Below are 23049 nucleotides of genomic sequence, written 5' to 3' on the forward strand. Positions count from 1 at the left end.
TTCCGTTCCGTTCCGTAAAGTACCAATAGCCTTCGGTACCTACGGAAGCATGTTTTGTTTTTGAATTTGTCTAATGACTAATAACAGATAAAGTAACACCATTAAATGAATCTTCTGTGTTCAACGTTCTGAACCATTTATCTGTAACGGTATTCATCAGGTAAAACAGGTGTTCATTTCTTCACTAAGGGGGCGTGGTTTTCCCACAATTTGAAGACATATTGTCGCGTGCCATTTCGAAGTAAAATATATAAATATGCATATTGAAAATACATTCCATTACATTGTCCAATGAGATAACAATATTATTTAAACTTTTATATAAGATATGGTTTGATTGACATGAATGAAAAACATATTTTGAAAAGAGTTTTATAAGACAGTACAAGTTTTGCATTTCATGTAAGATAATGAAAAAGTGTGTTTAACTTGTTCATTTCATGGAAAATGAATAAAAATAATGATACCATAGGGTCAAGTCAGGATAATCAAGACAATATGACTGAAGATTTAGATAAAGAGACAGAAAAAGTTTCCTCTTCTGCACCTGACAGGCGAAAGGTATGTAATATTTTTCTTAAATCAAAATAGAAAAACATTTTACGAGTCGTCGTTATTTTCTTCTTCAATTTTAGTTTTTTTTTCATTCTAGGAAAGTGGATTTGATGGTACATCTTCATTCCCTGCTAGAAAAAAAATTACCAGCGAATCCATGTTGATAAATTTGTACGCCAGACGCGCGATCGTCTTCAAAATGTCTGTACCACTGCAGACCTCAGACTTACAATGTAGTTAAGACACGTGACGAGAGCGATCCTGACGCATGCTGGACACTTAATTTTTTATCATACGAAATTAAAAGTTAATTGTAAGACCTAAAGATGTCTTTATTTTGTTTAAATTTTTTCTAACAAATTACGAATAATAGCCACTGTATAGCTCATAGCTTGTCGGTTATGATTAAAACTGTCTCCAGAAAGTTAGAAAAAAATATATAAAAGGAAGGTCTATTCAATGCGTTTTGTTGCCCTTAAATGACGTATTTTACATTGATTGTGGTTTTGGCTTTTATTATCTTAAACACTATAATAATAAACATATACTTTTAACAGCAGATTTTTTATTATATAAATTGTAACTTATACAAATGAAAAAAAAGGCACAAGTCGAATCAAGCAGAAAATTCAACTGCAATTAAAGTAGATTGTCTGATTGATTGCTGTTGCTTAACGTCCAGTGGCAAATATATCATGCATGTTCAGAACTAGTCACTGAAGTACAGGTTATATTGAAGGGTTGGTCACATACAGAGCTGGTTAGCTGATTGCTGTTGCTTAAAGTCCAGTGGCAAATATATCATGCATGTTCAGGACGAGCAACAAAATTAGAGGTTATATTGAAGGGTTGGTCACATACAGAGCTGGTTAGCATACGTTTTATTATTGTGACATTTTATTTACATAGACTTCTAAGCCTATCATGGAGAAGAGAAGAAGAGCAAGAATCAATGCAAGTCTCACAGAATTGAAAACATTTCTTTTAGATGTCATAAAAAAAGAAGTGAGTATGAATTTACCAATCGAATGAAATGGTGAAAAGCAGGGGCGGATTCAGCCATTTGAAAAAGGGGGGGGGGGGGGTTCCAACTATACGTCCCCATTCAAATGCATTGATCGGCCAGAAAAAGGGGGTTCAAACCCCCGGACCCCCTCCCCCCCTGGATCAGCCAATGAGAAGGGTCGGTTAAGTTTTTTAATGTTCCATCAAAAATGGAATTTGTTAGAACATATGAAAACGAATTATAGTCATTTTGGTATAAAAACAGTGACATTAGCTCAGCCACTATCTATAACAGTGATTTAACCAGATTTTAAAATGTGTAGTGATAGCAATAATTTATTTCGAGTAAAACAAAAAGTAATTCGTTTTAGTATTTTTTCCCCGAAGCGGTTTGCAGATTTTGAAAAAAAATAAAAATTGAGAAAGGAAGTAAGAACTATGATGAAAATCCGACAAAGAGCAGACAACAGTTATTATATAGAAAAAAATATTCTAAATTGAATTGTTCACGTAACAAGAATTTAAACAATGAATTTTCGATAAGAGGAAAAAACATTTGGAGCCGAAACAACTGTAAAATATAACAATTATGCGCAGACGCTTCTAAGAAAGTGGATATTTAAGATTATCTCATATGCCTCACTAAAGCGATCTAAAATCCAAAATAAAGAAATAACGAGTGGAAACGGAGAATGTGTCTAAGCAGGAATATATATACTGTTCCCAGGTCAAAGATACACAACCAAAGAGCAGCCCAAGAACATTATAAGCATTTTTCGCCAAACAGGCTTATAAACTGTTTGCTGTAAATTCGCCTCTATATTCATGCTTAACATTTAAAAGTATATTCCCACTTTCATGAATATTCAGATCAAGAAAAACATATTGAAAGTACATCAAGTATTGCTATGGTTCATTATAAATATATCTAATGCAATATCGTGAAAAAATGAGTTTAAATACCGACACATCAGGTATGAAACTAACGAAGGTAAAATAATTTTCCCACGCTATGGTGTTTACTTCGGAATGCATCAATAACTTGAGGGCTCTTATTTCATATTCTTCAGATAATGCCTCATAATAATTTAGTTAGCGGTCAGACAAAGCTTCTCTTTAAACACTTCATTAATTACTTGTACTTTTAACAAAAACGTAGGCCATCACTGTAGCTTCCATTTATGATATCATAAACATATAAAACGTTTATTTTAACATCAAACTGTTTAAGCACATTAATAATATTTAATATGGGAGCGGGTTATGCTTTCGGGGGATAAGATTAAATAACATTGTTAAATTAAAACATCTTATTTATACAAATGAAGGGTGTCTGAAGTAAAAGTGTCGTTTATTGGTTTAAGACATATTTAGGGACCTAGCGGCTCTGACTTTTATATCTAAAAAGATGGAGAGAAAAACCCATAAGTCCTTTAAAGAAATTTTTGGTAACTTCTTATCAATGCCATCTTAACAAATATATATATATTCACCGTGTTCATGTTTGCAGGGTTTAAGACACAACAAAATGGAAAAGGCTGATATACTAGAATTAACAGTTAGACATTTGCGTCAGCTCCAAAGGCAACAATATACAGGTAATACTTAGGCTGACCAGTAACCAAATTGAGACAGCATCAATCAAATAAAAAGATGCCAATATATACAGCTTTAACCTACATTAACAAAGAAAAAAATACTTAACCTTCAAAATGTCCACAAAAAAGAACAGACACCCCCACCCCAAGAATAGAAAAAAAAGTAGAAAAGGAAAAGTGATAGAAGCATATGTATGTATTTTAGCGACTAATAAAAGTGCTTTGAAAATATTTTCAATAGTTTCGTTTGAGAACAAAAATCTTGGACCCAAGTATACAAGAAATTGTCGAACATCAAAACAATGACTCCAAACTCATATATACACAAACAAAAACAGAAAAAAATGTCGTATTTCAAATTTGAGTTATATAATAGGACTAGTGTCAAAGGAAAAATACATACTTTATGCTAAAAATTGACAATACAACATTTATCTAATTAAATTCCTGAAGAATCGGACTCTTGTGCAGACATAAGTAACACACACATTGGATGTACATCTATGTGTAGTGTAGATGTAAGTAAAGCCTTTTGGACGTCGCGCGTCCGATTTATCAGTAAAGGTAAACTCAAAGAGGGTAATTTCATTTGTCTGCAGTGTTGGATGTTTAGATACACAGCCACGTCATGTCGAAATGGGTCGTTGAAACCTATTACTCTTGTAGGTAGAGTGCCACGCTCTGTGTCTGATTTCGATCACTTGCATGAACTGTTTTGAGGGGCCCTAATGTTGCCTGTTACAAGGCATCATTTCAGTATTTATCCAATACATCCTCCTTTAACAAGGACTTTCATGTCCCGCATAATTCACAATCCAACAGTTTTGCAGAACTTGCCCATCAGATTTAAAGAAATATTTGCCGCTGGACATTCTAGGAAAACAACAACTAATAAGTCACAGCACGACGAGGAATTGATTTGCTTTTCTTTAACGCCCATACAGTCTCAAATTTTCATTCATTTTCAGTACTGACTATGATTAACAATATTAACATAGGTAGGGTCTGTCGTACGGATCAACCTACATGCAATTAGCCCTCTCAAAGAGCTGTTACAAGCGTTCTATAGACTATAGAATATAGAGAGCCCCACTCTTTCTTTTTTAATATCGTTTAAGTCAAACATGACTCATATCTAAAATACAACATACATATACTAGTTCAAGTAATGCACGTTTTGTCATATTTGTTTAATTATATTAATTTACATTTGCAATAACATAAATATCTATTATTTTTCAGTTTCAACATCCGATGAAGGATCAACAAGTGACACGTTTAGATTAGGTTTCAGTGAATGTACATCTGAAGTGACTAAGTTTCTGTCAAGAATTTCTAACATAGAACCTAATTTCCAAGTAAAACTATTGGAACATTTGTCGATGTGTTCAAGCTCAGAGGACAGTCTAAAGAGTCCTAATGTGTCCATTTCACCCGTAAGGTCGAGTTCTTCTATGAAATCAGACATAACGAGGGAGCATCATAATTTTGAAAAGTGTGCGACTAGTTCAATGGCGTTTGAAAATACTGCAGACATTTTGTATAACAGTCACCATACTGACGATAATTCAGTGAAACCAGGAAATGCTAGCTCAACACAAATGTGCAATATGTCTTCGCAACAGTTAACAATGTTGCACGCAGACCAATTGACTCAACACCCATCAAGAGTAAGCTCAACAGATATGCACAATTTGTCTTTTCCTCAATCAAAAATGTCAGACACAAACAGACCGATACAACAATCAGTAGGCATATCCACAATAGCGAATGATGCTTCTGTTCAAGCTTTTCAGCAATTAAAAACATGTGCCACTCCGATTGGAAACGCATCTGGTAATGTGGCTTTTGGAAACATAATAAGCGGCATACAACTAGTTCCGGTCCAGCTTCCTTCTGGGGAAACTTTTTATTTTATTCCAACTAATATATTGACTAATAATTGTGTTCCTATTGGTAAACCATCTGTTCCCATCACAAATTTCTTATCTCAAAACACTTCGCAACCAACGGCGTCGTCTGCATACCCGTGTGTTCAATCATCCCCAAGAACGGTCATAGAAACTATCCGAATACCATCACGTAGTCCGATGGAAACGTATACCAAAAATAACCAAAATGAAAGGACACTTAACTTTGATAGGACAATAGGAAATAATATAGAACAAAATGAACCAAATGTTACCAGAAATGAGCATCAAATATCATTACAACAACATGGAACCTTAGAACCCGTATGGAGGCCATGGTGAAATAAATTCAGGATGACTTAAGCGCTCTTTTTCAAGATGATACATTAAAAATGGAGAGAAGAAAATCGTTGAATTGGGAATTATTTACAATGCAAGTCCAAAACATTTAGTACGAATTCTATGTTAATAATGGAAAATTACAAAAAATGACACAAGCTTTTCCTTAAAGTGCCATTTTGTATAAAAAATAGCATTTTGATACGAAACTGCTTAACTTAATAGCATAACATAAGAGTTTAGATACATGTCTTGTTTGATAGCATACGGAAAATACAGCAAAATAATTGAAAGCCAAATATATGCGAAATAGCATTGATCGATTCATAATTTATATATATCAAGTAAAAATCTCTTTACATATATACTTTGTTTTGCATTTCTCATGCATAACATTAAAATGTTCGATAACTGTTTTTGTTTGTGAGAGCACAAAACGATTCTTCTCTATCTAGTTCAAATTTGCATTCATTTCGCGAGATCACCATGTACAAAAGTCATCTGCCTTTTCGTACCTACATTTACGAGTTAAATGTTCCTAAATGTTGTTTTTTATATCCTCAGATTTAGATCTATCGACTTTGTGTCAAATAATCTGGGCTTTTACTTTCAAATGTGAGCGTGGCTTCATTTAACACATAATGATTCATATTGCTTCATCTCATGACTACGTTCATGCAATGATGTGGTCTGTGAGGATTTTCGTCCTTCAGTGTGCAAGATATATTATTTGGACTAAGAATATCAGTAAAGCTAAATTATAGGATATGGAAAGCCACATCTGTCCTACATTAGTTAAATGTAGAGAGAAAAGTATCTACGTGAGGCTACTCGAACTATAAATAGCCTGGCATACTGTAATAAATTTGAATGATCAGTGCCATGATGATCTCAAATAAAAGGAATAATTTAAACTGTATTTGACTCTTCAAAACTGAATGATTCATTATTAAAATAAGAAGATACTTGGTATGATTGTCAATGAGATATAACTACCCACCAGATATCAAATGTCGTGGATATAAGCAATTATAGGGCACCGTACAGACTCACTAATGAGAAAACTCATAACGTCAGCCATTAAAGATCTGATATAAGATTATCAATTCAATGAACTAATCATAGAAACCAGGATCAAAACGAGGAAAGTATCGGCCCAGTTATCAACAACCCCCACCAATAACCATTTAGCAAAGAAGATAACAAATACAGGTCACCGTACGGCCTTCAATGATGGACAAAGCCCATACCATATAGTCAGCTGTAAAAAATATGACGAAATGACAGTCATCAAATCACATTACAGGCTAATCTGTTGGTGATTTACTACCAAGGGCAACCCACAATACCTCCTGAGTTAAGTATCAATTATGATGTAGTATGGTATACTTCATAGGTTAAATATTTTAATTAAGCTAATTATTTATTTTAATTTTGATTAATTGGTCGTAAAATAAACGAATGCATTCTTAATACTTATATGCATTTGCATTTTCATGATATTAAAATACTATTAATGTCTTTATGAAATTAAGAAATTATAAGAACTATCGGTATATATCACTGATAGTAAATATGAGGTGAAATTGTTTTTAAATAACTTCATTTTCTGAAGATATGTAATTTACATAATTGCCTATTAAAATGACAGAATATATTTTCTTTATTAAAACAGCAGACATTTTTATTCAAACTTTAGTCTTTGAAGTCAGAATTTTTGTTTATGCTGACAAAACAAGAGACATCTCATAATAATATATGCATTCAAAATAATTATACAGAAAATTATCCTTGCAGTCAAATATTATGTCGTGGGAAACTATAAAAAAACCTTACTTAACTGTTTGGGGTATGGCATTTAAACTTTTCATTTATTTTCATTTTAAATGACGCGGACCTTGCAGAAGACACCTATTGTTTTAATATTTCTTACTTTATATTGCTATAAATAGCATAACCATATTGGAAATTAACAGCAAAATGTTATGTTATTGTCACAATCTAATAACTACCCAAAACATTTCATCGAACGCGGTTTCATCTCATGAATATTATTGACGGCTAGTCTCGTGAATATTAACGCCGGCTAGCTTCACACTAGTGGCATTTTTATGCATAACGTAAAGCCAAATCGGGTAAAGGACATTGATAAATAGTTAAAAAAGCTGGGATAATTTCGAATAGGTTCTTAATTACTTCTATTCGACTGATGACAAAGTCATATGAAAGTCCTGGAATGGGTACTTTAAACAAACCAATTGCAAGTTCAACTATTTTTAATACTTCGTCCTGTTTCTAGATTTTTTTGCTGGCTGATGACATAAATTAGTTCGAGTGAAGTATGCAATTACAGTAAATTAAAAACTTCTTGGAAAATTCATCAATTCTGTTTTATGTTTGTAGAAAAGTCTACCAGATCTACTTCAAAATATTGACAATTCTTTGTTAAGGTGGTCTAAAATTCAGTTTGACAGCTTCGGACATACCAGTTTTTTACTTGGCACTGGCTACGGGTACATTGGAGACTAATTGCCGGAATACAGGCCTGGGTAAGGATCCGGTTAAATACGAATACGATAATAATTGAGGCTACGGTTACATTACGTTATTCAAGCACGCCTCCATTCTAATAACGGGGAACATCCAATTAGAATGAAATTACTATTCGCAAAAAAATTGGACTCTGAAAATGAAAACCCCGATTCTATCAGTTTCAACATGTCGGCAAATGTTAAAATCAATTTCCGTCTCAATTAGCTAGTATGCTTATGTTTTATTGTTTTTTTAAGCTATGCTAAGTTGGATATGGAAATTGAAGTTGAACATAAAATCAGTAATGAAAGGTAATGAAATCATATTACAACCTCACATGTGCTTTCAACAGAAAAACTAACCGTAGCCAGTGCCTTTTGATTTTGTGTAAATGGACCAAATCACTACGTGAAGATTCACCACCCAAATGTTTTTAACATGTGATTTCATTCCCTTTCTTAATATTTCATGTATTTAAATATGAAGAAATACATTTGGAAAGTGTGAGAAAAAAAAATTGCAAATTATACACTGTCATATACATGTAGAGACTATATAATATAAGGAGGATACACATTTTCACAAGCCGAACCTTCATTAATTGCCAACAAACCGAGTCTAATATATTTACTGACACTCTATTGCAAACTGCATGACTGTTCTCCTAAACATTTTTGTAATAATATTTGATGTTTCTTTTCCTGCCCATATATATTTATTATGAAGATGTTTAAAATTCTGAACGTCCATCTCTCTTGATCGTACTTGTTTCAGTATAGGAAATGTCATTCAAATATTCTAGCACGCGACACGCATGACATCTTAATGTGGGAAAACCACGCCCATATATCTCCTCGATAAAACAACTTTCAAGATTATGTATCGGATAACAACTGGGGGCATCCGGGTCGTGAGACATTTAAACAGAACACTTCACCATAAAATAGCTTACTAAATCCTGTATTATGTAAGGGATAAATAGTAAAAAGAGTTAGTCTATTGATCATTTCACTCCATTTATCCTTAATGAAAAATTACAAATTTTCTGTAAAAGAAACTAAAATAAGGCTTATATTCTTTAAATACACTTTTATTACGAAACGTTTTCAATAAGAAAACCAACGGTTACAAAATAAAAATTGATATACATGCAATTAGATAATTCAAAAAAAATATTGATTAAATTCGATAAATAAAGAATGTGTTTGTCCTATTTACGAAATCGCGATAGTCTCAGTTAACAAGTAAAAAATTAAATCACAAAATTACCAGAAATATCAAACTTCGGAGACAATTCAATAAACGGAAAGTCCCTATTAAGCGAATGGCAAAATCAAAAGCTCAAATAAACTCATAAAAGACTAAATTTTGTATATAAGCCAGACGCGCGTTTTGTCCACAAAAGACTCATCAGTGACGCTCGAATCCAAAAAAGTTAAAAGGCCAAATTAAATACGAAGTTGAAGAGCATGGAGGACCAAAATCACTAAAAGTTTATAGCCAAATACAGCTAAGGTAATCTATGCCTGAGGTAATAAACGAATGTACACTAATTGTCATATTTGACTTGGTAACCTGATTTATAGAAATTCGAATAACGTCCTAGTACTTCCGAGAATTACTAGCCAGGTCTTTTTATCATTTACTTGGAATAACTATTTTAAGCACATTTAAAGATTTTGATTATTGATGAGATATTTATGAACATTTTGGGTCACAGTGAAATATGAAATAATATCTTTTACTAAAATTTATTTTCCAAATGTAGGATTTAATCTTATTTATATATCTAATAAAAAAAGCTAGTATTAAAAGAAATATTTTATTATTTAAAGTTAACCTAGACTGCTTAATTTCAGCAAAAAATGATTCTCGTTACTAAGTAGATGCTTAAAGCGTTCCTCTAGTCATAATAACATTAAAGGTACCAATTTTCCTGCACCAGATGCGCATTTCGACAATACATGCCTCTTCAGTGATGCTCGTCGCCAAAATATTTGAAATCCAAAGTTTATCTAAAAAATTAAGAGCTATAATCCACAAGGTCTAAAACATATAGCCAAATCCGTGAAAGGAATCATAGCTTTGCTTGAGGGAGATACATTCCGTAATTTATGTTAATTTATAACATTTTGTTACAGCAAATTTTAGGAAAACTTTTAGGAACTTTGGTCCTCAATGCTCTTCATCTTCGTACTTTATTTGGCCTTTTTCACTTTTTTGGATTCGAGCGTCACTGATGAGTTTTTTGTAGACGAAACGCGCGTCTGGCGTATATACTAAATTTAGCCCTGGTATCTATGATGAGTTTATTTTTATAAGCTTATCGAAAATGACAGCATAACGAAAATTATTTTCCCTTTTGCGTGGTAATTGCAAACGTACCGTGCTGAGGCTGTTGGAGTATCGCACGGATATTTATGTAAAATATATAGGCACCTGTCATTTATCTATAGTTTTCTCTTAACAATTTTTTTTCTGACTTTTCTTTACCACAAACTATATCATCGCGTAGTCACGGTAGTGATGTTAACCATATATGGATTTAAAAAAAAACTGTCGAGTACGTCAAGATAAAATTTTCCCCTGAAATCAATTCTATCATAACTTGTTTTTAACCCTGTATACCACCATTCCAAATTGTGAAATTAAAAAATCCTTGAAAAGAAATGATCAACAATGCTTATCAATATAAACATAGTAGCATACGCTTTAAATGTATTACTTTAGCATGTTGTCTGCTCTATGGTCGAGTTGTTGTCGCTTTGACACATTCCCCATTTTCTTTCTTAACTTTATTTTTCAATAGTGAACAAAAATGTAAAACATGATACACAGAGGAATAAGTGATCAGAATGCTGGATTTTCCTTGTTGAAATTAAAGGAAGACGTTTTCAACAAATTGGCAGCATTCCTATGAGAGCAAAGTGTGCACCTCTCCTTGTCGACGTCTTCTTATTTTCATATGAGTTGGAGTTCCTTCAGACAATTCTAAAACGAGAACACCAACGAAGCCAAATCATTTAATTTCGCAATCAGATATATTGACGATCTTCATTTAATTAACGATAGATTGCGCTTCTGAGTGTGTTCCATGATCTTCCATGAATATATCACTCAGATTTAACATGTTAGAAAAGAACAGACGAGGCTTCCGCTGCCTCATTTTGAAACTGATACTTCGAATTTGACATACACAGTTATCCCAGTACCAGAATCTATGACAAACGAGACGATTTTAATTTTGAAATTATAAATTCTTCCCACCTTAGCAGCAACATAACAATTACAGTAGTATACAGCTGTTCAAAATTAAAATCCAGGTTACAAACTTTAACCGATGGAAATACATCAGATTTTGACGAAAATAACAGAACAACAGAAACACTGAAGTGCAACAAAAACAAACGCCAACATACATAGAAACGATAATTTTGATAACAACTGTAATTTACCAGCTATACCTGCATATGAAATAGAAATTCCAAATTCATTCGGTATTCAGTGATTGCGGCTGCAACGTAGACTTTTGAAAACTATATCAGCATCTACATGTCGATGAACTAGGGTTATGTCAAAGAACGTCTCGTCTGTTTTCTAATAACTTGTTGATAAATATTCCGTATAAATCAAACACAGATAAAAATAATTGTTTTGAATAAATAAAGGCAACAGTAGTAAATCCATGGACAAAAAAACAAAATCGGGGTAACAAACTAAAACTGAGGGAAACGCATTAAATATAAGAGGAGAACAACGACACAACGGAAACACAACGTTAAAATGTAACACACACATAAACGAACTATAATATAACAATGGCCATATTCCTCACTTGGTACAGGACATTTTTAAAGAATACATGGTGGGTTGAACCTGGTTTTGTGACATGCCAAATCTCCCTCTGTTATGGCCATGTGTAATATAACATTAAAATGACAACACAACATTACAGGACTACTATATAAATAAATAGGAGAACACAATTGACAAAGAAACACATGCATAATAGCTAACAAAAGGTAACAAGTTTAAAATTGTAATACGCCAGAAGGGCATTTTGTCCCCACAAGACTTACAAGACTGATTGACGCCCAGGTACAAAAGTTTGAAAGCCGAAACAAGTACAAAGTTGAACAGCATCGAGGTCCAAAAGTCCAAAAAAGTTGTGCCAAAAACGGCCAGAGTTTTCTGATAGGTACCAGAACATCCCTATTATTTAGAATATTTTATACTTTTGCAAACAGTAAATTTCATAAAATGACTATACAAAGATAAACATGATAAAACTGAAGTATCAACTAATTACAGGAAACAACCGAAATACATTGCATAAACCCGACAAAATGCAACACAAACATAGACACATCCGAATATGTCAAATATGTCAAAATATATGTTCTATGTACTGACATTGTTTATCATCTCAACTACGTATTGTAGTTTTTTTGTAATTGTATTTGTACATCTAAAACTTAAATTTTCATTCTATTTCTGTTAATACATTTTTTTGGCATGACTCGTTACTTATACAATTCGTCATTTTATTACTGCGCTATGGTAATATTTTTGTATTTTTGCCCTTCATTTTTTTTCTACAGTGATTAAGATTTATTTTATACCACATGTCGACAGCTGTACCCCAATTTTGTGACAATTTTACTCATCGGATTTTGTCTAACGCTTAATCTGTTTCTGTGTGTGTTACATTTTAATGTTGTGTCGTTTTTCTTCTCTTATATTTCATGTGTTTCCCTCAGTTTTAGTTACCCTAATTTTGTTTTTTTTTTGTCCATAGATTTACGAGTTTTGAACAGCGGTATACTACTGTTGCCTTTATTTACTTATTTATAAAATTGAGAATGAAAATGGGGAATGTGTCAAAGAGACAACAACCCGACCAAAAAAAAAAACAACAGCAGGTCTTCAATGTAGCGAGAAATTCCCGCACCCGGAAGCGTCCTTCAGCTGGCCCCTAAACAAATATATACTAGTTCAGTGATAATGAACGCCATACTAATTTCAAAATTGTACATTAGAAACTAAAATTAAAATAAAACAAGACTAACAAAGGTCAGAGTCTCCTGACTTGGGACAGGCGCAAAAATGCGGCGGGGTTAAACATGTTAGTGAGATCTTATGTTTTCTTATGTTTGATTGTTTTGGTCACACACTTTTTTAATCAATAAACCAGAATTCTGCGAGACTGCCATTCTAGATAGAGGTTTAATTAGGTATGAAACCAGGCTTTATCCACCATTTTCTACATGAGGAGTTGCCTGTAACAAGTTAGGAATATCACAGATGTTTTCCATTCGTGTGATGTGCTTATATTTAATGCGTTTCCCTCGGGTTTAGTTTGTTACCCCGATTTTGTTTTTTGTCCATGGATTTATGAGTTTTGGACAGTGGTATATATACTACTGTTGCCTTTATTTAGCGTTTGAATTTTGCCATTTGTAAGAAGAAAAGTTGTACAATTTTGAGCCTTAGTTACGAAAGCGCAATATTATAAGACACACTGTTTGCAACCATGTTAAATCTCTTTACTTGTTTTGAATGGAAGTATTTGACTTCAGATACCTGGTTTGTTCATCAAGAACCACAGAAAAAAAAGAATTCGCAAATATTTCAGTTTTACCTAAATGAATTCAGACGTTTTCGCCAAAGTAAAGGTTTAGATGGTTTGTCACACAGTTTTGAAAAGTACATTAAAGGTCCATTACACTATAAGAGTCGATTATTATAAAATAATTTCGCTTTTGAAATATATTAACTTAGCGTGTTATCTCATTAACAAAAAAACGAACATGTCATAACATTTTATGCAGATTGTATGGTTTATTTTTTATTTGAATATTCTGATTTACATTTTAAACTTTCTTTCCCACGACCTCTTGTCTCAATGTAAACCACGATCGCTAACTTTTATGTCATCTGTCAAGTGTTTACACCTGAACAGGTGAGTATATTAAAATATGACGTTTAATTTACATGGGCTGGAAATACATTTATACATCTCTGGTTTATATTTGACGGGAGTTTATAATATTATACTCCTTCTTAAAATATGATGTTTATAAATCGGAGTTCATAATATCATATCCCATTTTTAAAATATGTTATTTATGCCTTTCTAGAACTTATTTTAGTTGAAATACAGATCTGGCTTATTTGAAGGGAATATATATATATAATGCACCTTCTTTATATGTATTGTTAAAGTCTTTCCAGAATTATTTCAGTTATATTACAGATAAGGTAGATTTGAAGGGAGATTATAATATCATAATCCTTCTTTAAATGTGGTGTTAGTTTTTTTCAGTACTTATAGTTTATAATACATATAAGTTTATTTGAAGGGAGTATATGATATCATATTCCAAATGTGCTTTATCTTTTTCCAGAACTTAATACAATGACAGTAAACATCTTGTTTATTTGAAAGGAGTTTATATCAATTATGTGGTCATTTTTATAAATTTCCTGTTTTCAAAACTTTGAATTTATCTAAAATCTAAGGATTTTCTTATCCCAGGAATAGATTACCTTAGCCGTATTTGGCACAACTTTTTTGGAATTTTGGACCCTCAATGCTCTTCAACTTCGTACTTATTATGCTTGATAAATATTTTGATATGAGTGTCACTGAAGAGTCTTATGTAGACGAAACGCGCGTCTGGCGTACTAAATTATAATCCTGGTACCTTTGATAACCATTAAGATGATCATTCTCCTTCTTCGTTAAGTTATATCTAGAACTGGTTTCAATTACAGATTAAATCAGGTTTGTTTGAAGCTGAGTAGGGATAACAAACATCTTCATCAAATGTGCCCTTTATTTCTTACCAGATCTGATTTCAATTACAGTGGGGATCAGGTTTGTTTGATAGTAAACAGGGAGTACAAATATTATCATCCTGTGATTTAAATGTGCTCCTTATTTCTTTCCAGAACTTATTTTAATAACAATATCGATTCCTCATTTTCCTTCTCAATTTAATGGTGGTTACATGAAAACCTGATACATTTTCTTAGATGAAGCCAAGCTATCTTCTTCAATGTTTAAATTGTACATTATATAGATAATAAGGTATGGTATGCATGCCAATGAGACAACTCTCCATCCACACCACAATGTATCAAACATTAACAATTATCGGTCAAAGTACTGCCTTCGATACGAAGCATTAGTCATCTGCTAGTCAATTACGGACATACGAAAATCTTGGAAACAAAAAAAGGTATAGTACCACTTTTGTCGATTCTCTGTCAAACAATAACTACATTTTGTTACTATTTGTAAACGAAATAATTCTATGTTTCCGTCTTTATTCCTACAAAGTTAAGTAACAATAATTTAGTATTGTAAAATTGAGAATGGAAATTGGGAATGTGTAAAAGAGACAACACCCCGATCATAGAAAAAACAACAGCAGAAGGTTACCAACAGGTCTTCAATGTACCGAAAAATTCCAGCACCCGGAGACGTCCTTCAGCTGACTCATAAACAAATATATACTAGTTCAGTGATAATGAACGCCATACTAATTTTCGAGTTGTACACAAGAAACTAAAACTATGTTGTGTTATACAGTATATTATCACCTGATAAAGACACCTTCAATGTAAATAATAAATGGTACCCTGTGTATCATGGAATAACATTTGCTTACTTTGAAAAGTCAGAAATACAATACAACATGTACAAGTTAATTCACACATTGATTCCATCCTACTGTTGCAGTCTTTTGTATGTATACTTACTTATAGTTGATTTCAAGTACATCATCCTTTAAGGTTCCTCTTCACCAGACTCGTTATTGAAATTTATTCTAGTAATATTTTATCCGTGACTTTCGGATATTTCTGCTCTATAGTCATTAAAATGTAACTCTTTGTTAGACCAATATATATCTAGTCGGTTTTTAAAGGCATTAATGGATGGGGCTTTTGTTTATTTAACTGGTAGTTTGAACCAGGTTTTAGCAAATCTAACAGAGAATGCGTGTTTACGGATGTTATATCTTGAATCTTGGTGAATGACTTTGTTGCTGTTTGTCCTGCTATTATATCTTTGTTGAGAATCAACTGCCATTTTTAAAATTTACCTTACTTCCTTATCTCTAATGTTAAAGATGATATCTTACAAGACTAAATTTTCTTTAAAAAGTACAATTATATCGTTCCGAAGCTTCATGTCTTGTTTGGTTCATGCAGTGCAGGTCAAATAGGCAATCGGAAGTGCATGTTGTGATATGAAGATACCGATTAATTTATTTTAAAATATTAAAGTCATATGATCCTTCAAAGTTAACAAAACAGATGAATTTGTTTTATAAACTTGAACGGATGAGATTTATGTTAACATACGTGAAGATAGACTTTTGTTTGTAAAAGAGAAGGAGGATAGGAGGGTCCTATGGTTTTTTTTGGAAAAAAAAGTTTGTTTCCGGGTTTTGGTAAAAAAAATAATATGTTTTGGACCCTGAGAAAAAAAAATTGTTTGTTTCACCCTCAGCTGACACTATATGTAATGCTAAAATTGAAAGAAAAATATTGTTTTCGGTTTATCGCTAAAAAAAATAGATTGTTCTTCGCCGAAGGCGAAAAAAAAAGTTTGCACAGACAAAAAAAACAAAGCCCCCCCCCCCAGAAAATCCAATGGTTGCTGCCTAAAGGATAATTATTTTTTTCCAAATTAGCAAAAATTCTGGTCTTCTTACGCCACATGATGTAATATTTTGCCACTTATAGTTCTCAATAGCCGTCTACCATACTTGAATTCTTACACAACTGGTAGTGAATTTGGTAAAAAGTAAAATGGTAAAGATGTTTCACGGATTTTTTAGGAGAAATTTTGACCTCCATTTTAAAAAGAAAGAATGTTTGATATGGTAAGACAATTGGCATAAGATCAGATAATCCAAGTATCACGCAAAGAGTTGTTAAAGCTATATATAACTAAGTATCTGAATATGAGCATAATGATGATCTCACTGTCTGACAGGTATTAAAATAAAATTTATAAGGATATTTAGGACAACTTTTTGAGTTACACATAACATTTTTGTGTTTATGAGGGGTAACAAAGACTGATCTCGCCGCACTTGAAACGGAGGTAAATAGTGATACCGTACCAATATTGTAATTAGATCTCTGAATATAGTTCACATTGGCACTAATATTGATTTTGTCATTAGCAAATTAAAACATAACTAAATTTCATTATCTTTTGAGGCGAGATGTATAGGGGACACAGCCACGTTAACTTTTATTTCTATAGAAGTCGCTCTTCACTGTACTACTACCTGTCGATACATTTATTTTTGGCATTGCACAAGTCATGTCTTCTTTGACTATTAATGACGTTAAAATACTAAATCCCTGTGATGTGTTTTAGTCGATTTTAGTCTCTGATGCATGATTTTTTACTATTAATTGGGTTTGGCTTTTAACTAGCTGTCAGTAACTGCGAGTACTCTCAAATCGTATTTTCTTGTTAATTCGACCTGTTGATACTGTTTATAATGCTTTTTTGTCATTTTTTATTTATATGGATCTTGTCTGTATACCAGCTTTGATTATTTGTAATATCTTCAATTTTTCACTTATTCTTACAACATTTGTATAAACTTCAAGATTATAAAAAAACGGTTTTTTTTCTAAAGTGAACATTGATTGGTTAAATATTTCTCAGTGTGTTTGAATTTGTTTGTTAGCCTTTTGGTCATGAATGTTTGTCTCTAATATTTAATTATCTGTGCATTTGTATTCAGATATCGCAGATCAAATTTATTCGTTCATTGTGTAATCATACGTTTTTTTGATTGAGTTAAGTCTGCCAATTGATATTTTATCGTATGTTTTTCTATGTTGTGATGTTATGCTATTGTTTCAGAAAAAGGGAGAAGGTTTGGGCCCATTAAAACGTTTAATCCCGCTGCAAATGTTTGCACCTGTCCTAAGTCAGGAATCTGATGTACAGTAGTTGTCGTTTGTTTATGTAATATATACGTGTTTCTCGTTTCTCGTTTTGTTTATATAGATTAGACCGTTGGTTTTCCCGTTTGAATGGTTTTACACTAGTAATTTTGGGGCCCTTTATAGCTTGTTGTTCGGTGTGAGCCAAGACTCCGTGTTGAAGGCCGTACTTTAACCTATAATGGTTTAATTTTTAAATTGTTATTTGGATGGAGAGTTGTCTCATTGGCACTCACACCACATCTTCCTATATCTATATAATCCAAAAATACGGAATTAGTTCATTATTACAAAAGACAAGGAAAAAGAAAATTTCAAGGTTAAAAATAACAATTGTATAACTGAGGAAACCATTAACGTTGTAGTATTCTAATTTCGAAATACAGTTGCCTTCATGTACAGTGGTTGCCAAAAAATACATTTTGATGACATCTGAATGATTTAGTTTTGTATGGCACATAATTTGATCTTTGATAGTCTATAAAAGTATACAAAAAATACCGTGATCAAAGTCATATTCAAAATGTGGAAATCCATACCAAATCCACGCTGCCCATCAACAGAACAACATCTGCAATATGACGGAACATTCATTATTAGAAGAAAACAATGTATATATTTTAATTTTATTTTCTTGTGTACAATTTGGAAATTAGCATGGCGTTCATTATCACTGAACTAGTATATATTTGTTTAGGGGCCAGCTGAAGGACGCCTCCGGGTGCGGGAATTTCTCGTTACATTGAAGACCTGTTGGTGACCTTCTGCTGTTGCTTTTTCTATGGTCGGGTTGTTGTCTCTTTGATACATTCCCCATTTCCATTCTCAATTTTATATACACTGGTTTAATAGGTAGCTCAACTTCCCATGTGTATAAACAAAAAAATGTTAATAGTTTGATAATAGCATAATTCAGGTGAGCAGCCCGAACCTTATACTTAGTATTAGTCCGTATCAACTTCACAAATAGTACACGATGGTTTTGAAGTATATATTGTAGGTACTGACATGTCTACTTAATTACGTATTACGTAAAACTTAAATTTTTTTCGAAAAAAACAAAAGAATTTCTTTTCCCAGGAATAGATTACATAAGCCGCATTTGGCACAACTTTTTGGAATTTTGGGTCCTCAGTGCTCTTCAAATTTATACTTGTTTGGCTTTATAACTATTTTAATCTGAGAGTCACTGATGAGTCTCATGTTGAAGACACGCGCGTCTGGCGTATTGAATTGTAATCCTGGTACCTTTGATCACTATTTACACCACTGGGTCGATGCCACTGCTGGGGGACGTTTCGTCCCCAAGGGTATCACCAGCCCGGTAGTCAGCACTTAGGTGTTGACATGATTATTAATTATATGGTCATTTTAATAAATTTCCACTGAACAAAACTTAAAATTTTCGAAAAAAAACAAGGATGTTCTTATACCTGGAATAGATTACCATAACCGTATTTTGCACAACTTTTTAGAATTTTGGGTCCTCAATGCTCTTTAAATTTATACTTGTTTGGCCTGATTACTATTTTGATCCGAGCGTCACTGATGAGTCATATGTAGACGAAACGCGTCTGGCGTATTACATTAAAATCTTTGCACCTTTGATAACTATTTACGGTTCCCTATATTATCTTCGTATATATTAAACCTTTACTGTTCATTTTTTATTATAAACTAATGACGAGGGTCAGTACTTATACATTCTGCCGTTGTGTTATTGTGCTATGGTAAATTTTGATTTCTTGTCTTCATTTTTCTTAAGTACTTTGTCTATATGCTATTTTGTGCTTCTTTGTCGAAGCATTTAATTGTGTTAAGATTGAACACAGTTGTACCAGTTTAGCTTGCTAGCAATAAAACCAGGTTTACATTAAGGATGTATTCTTCTGACTTTTCAGTCTCGTCCAGTTTCGTTGAAATCTCGTTCTTGAATTATTTCCAAAACATGTGATACAAGTGAAAAATATCAAGGAATTTTAAAAATATTATAATCAAACATAACTCTGTGAAAAAATTGTGTATTTACAATGAATGGTTTTTGAGTAATCCAGTTTTCAAATTTTATAACCAATCAAGTCAGTATTTTTAGCCAAAATTTTGAGAAAATGGGTTAGGGATACACAAAATGATTTTACAAGAATCTTGTGCATTCCATATCATTTTGGTCTTTTCAAATATCTTAGATATGTGTTTTTTCAATCATTTATAACAACAACAAAAAAGGAATAATATGCATTTTGTTCTTAAAATTGACAGCATGGTAAATTTTACACAAAAAAGCGTCAAAATATGATAAAACTTTCTTATACATTTATTTCCACACCTACTTATATTTTTTTTAAGTAAAATTTATTCAGATTGGTCCACTTCATCTTTATAGAAAGTATGAAAAAAAATTTAATTGTGGAATTGTGATTTTTTTTCACGATAACAGCCCCAAAATAGGTAAGAATCGATGAAAAATGGGGAAATCATCAAAATTGGGCATTTTCAAAGGGCTTTAAAAAAAAAGTGCACCACCATATGATTTTTTCTTCACCAATTATTTTTTTATAGTCTTATAAACCCAAAAATCAGGTTAAGAAAAAAAGTTTTATTCTAGAATTTTTTGGCTTCTCAGAGGTGTACATCCTTAAAAACTGCCTGTACGTAATCAGGAATATGACAGTTGTTTCCCATTTGTTTGATGTGTTTGAACTTTTGATTTTGCCAATTTATAAAGGAATTTTCGTTTATTTATTTTTTTATTTTACTTTGTGGATGACGGCCAGTAACATAGTTTTTATCAATCATAGTACATATTGTATTTAGTATAAATTTTCTCGACAAAGTAAAAATGAGGTACTAAATACAAGGGTAAATTATATGAACAACCCTGTAAAAACCAATTGGGTTTGTCTCGCTCATCAGGACCCATATGATCAATGTTAAAAAGTGAAAACCCTAATGGCATAATTTTGAAATACCGAGTCACGTCAAAAATGATTCGTCCAAAAGATACAACACGAAGACATAAAAACAAGGGCACTAAAGTTAAATGAAACTGCAGCAATTAAATCCTTTATCTCAAGACCTCTTTTAGTATTTGTGAAATTTAAACTTAATATATACCTATTAGGTCTACGTATTTTCGATGCACTTTAAAAAAAAAATATCTTTGAGAAATTCTTAGCTCATTACTTTTTTGTTTTGAAACTGATGGCGTTTTACAAAGTCTGAATAATCTTACTTTAGTTTATTTATAAAACAATAATTTTTGTGATTTGAAGTTTTACTCAGTATGTCTTCTTTAAAATAATTACTGTATAAATAAAGGAAATGTTGTATGTTTGTCAAATATGACATCTATCCACCAAAGACTGAAATATAAACATATATAGGTCATGGTATGGTTCTCTTTGAGAAAACTCATTGTTCTTCATAGTGGAAGGTGCGTTTAAGTTATTAAAAAAATGACAATTGCGTGTTTCTCCTATTACGTATCAATCTGGTATGTTTGAACCGGATAACAGATCATTTTTATCTCGTTCAAAATCAAAGGAAATGAAACCAATAATTAATTTAAGTGACCGGAAAACTAACAATATTATCATTGTTAAAACAGAGATATCATCATACATGACCTGTCATAAGTTTAAATCTAGCTGATGGATCATAAGTTACCGTCTGCATTGTATAGCGTATAAAAAAATCATCACCGAATTTCCATTTTTAGTGTACATGTGACATTATTGAACTAGCATCTTTACTATTAATTTTATCCCAAAATTAGTTGATCACAAGTCTACTTTGATATACATATTTGTATTCGAACATTTATTATAATTCGTTGTTTAAGAATCCGTAGATGATTATGACACCATTTCAGCCTGTTTCAAACATAGCCTCTTGTTCGTGTGATTTCAAAATCTCACCCTTTATAAATACATTTATATCAGTTTATGATCAAATGAACATGTAAAGTAAAAAAACTGCTAGAACTGTCAAATATCTTTTGAATACTTATGATGTCTACAAATTTAGGTTTCAAGTAGACGGTTATTTTGCTTAAACACATATGGTTCTAGCATGCTTAATCACATAACTACATAAAAACACTAACTGTTTAGGTTCAGTTGGACCATTCGCTTTCAAGTATTCGGCTTTGAGCCTTTTTGACAACTCTGCTTTTCAAATTGTACTCTATTTGACAATTTGAACCTGTTTTGAACATCGGTATATTCTTGTTGCCTTTATTTATTATAGCATCAATGAATAGTCTTCAGTAGACGAAAGGCGCATTTAGAATAATAAATTGAATCCTGGTATCTTTGGTGAGTTTATCTCTCTGGACATCCGTTTGAGAATAGTAATAGGTTGTCAGATATTATGTATGAATTTAAGCATATTATGTATTTTACGATTTATCTGCAATGCTACTATAATTAACAGATTACAACCAAAAGCCCTCTCAATGATGCAGAACAAAGTTGTATTTAAAACCGTTTAAAACATCAAAGCTTAAAGTAATAAGTTGTGTAAATTGATTTTGTCGCAAATCTATACACGGAAATTATAAATTCTATTTTAATTATCCCGCATGATTAAATATTTTTCGTAAAAAATCTTCCGTTTCCATATTCGAAATTATATTCAAGTTCCTAAAGATAAAAAAGGCAATCTTAGTAAAGTTTATGAGTTACTGTAAATTCAGAAATTATTGCGTGCATTTATTATTGCGATTTTGTCATTTTACACTTAAATGGATGTCTACGAGAAAACCATGCAAAATCAAAAAAAAATTATGAAAGGGGTTGTGGAGTTTTCAGCTGATTTTGGGTTCCTAGTAAAGTATTAAGTACATCTAATAGTTCTATATATAAAAATTGACAATTTATCTCAAAATATGTGAATACAGGGCAATTCTATTAAAGTACCAAATTTGCTGAAAAATGTTATTGAAAATGGACATTTTTGGGTTTTTCTTATTGAATAGTTCAAAGTATTATATGACAAAAAAAAACAGTGTTACCTTAAAATTCAGACTTTCTACTAAAATAAACTGTAATTTTGAGCTTATTTCAACCTTTATTTTTGTTTTTATTTTTATTGACATAAATGTGTTTTTCGAGAATTTGAATCCA

The 23049-nt window shown here is 32.1% G+C and overlaps 1 protein-coding gene across 1 annotated transcript; it reads left to right on the top strand.

Annotated features, from left to right (window-relative positions):
- Positions 1-337: 337 nt before the first annotated feature.
- LOC134693177 (hairy/enhancer-of-split related with YRPW motif protein 2-like) lies at positions 338-6201 on the top strand. Its single transcript, XM_063553894.1, has 4 exons — positions 338-561; positions 1465-1560; positions 3071-3158; positions 4401-6201. Exons 1-4 carry the CDS (start codon positions 448-450, stop codon positions 5408-5410), a joined length of 1308 nt encoding a protein of 435 aa, XP_063409964.1. The 5' UTR covers positions 338-447; the 3' UTR covers positions 5411-6201.
- Positions 6202-23049: the final 16848 nt, after the last annotated feature.

This window comes from Mytilus trossulus, chromosome 12 (genome assembly GCF_036588685.1).
Source record: "Mytilus trossulus isolate FHL-02 chromosome 12, PNRI_Mtr1.1.1.hap1, whole genome shotgun sequence".
Lineage (NCBI taxonomy): Eukaryota > Metazoa > Mollusca > Bivalvia > Mytilida > Mytilidae > Mytilus > Mytilus trossulus.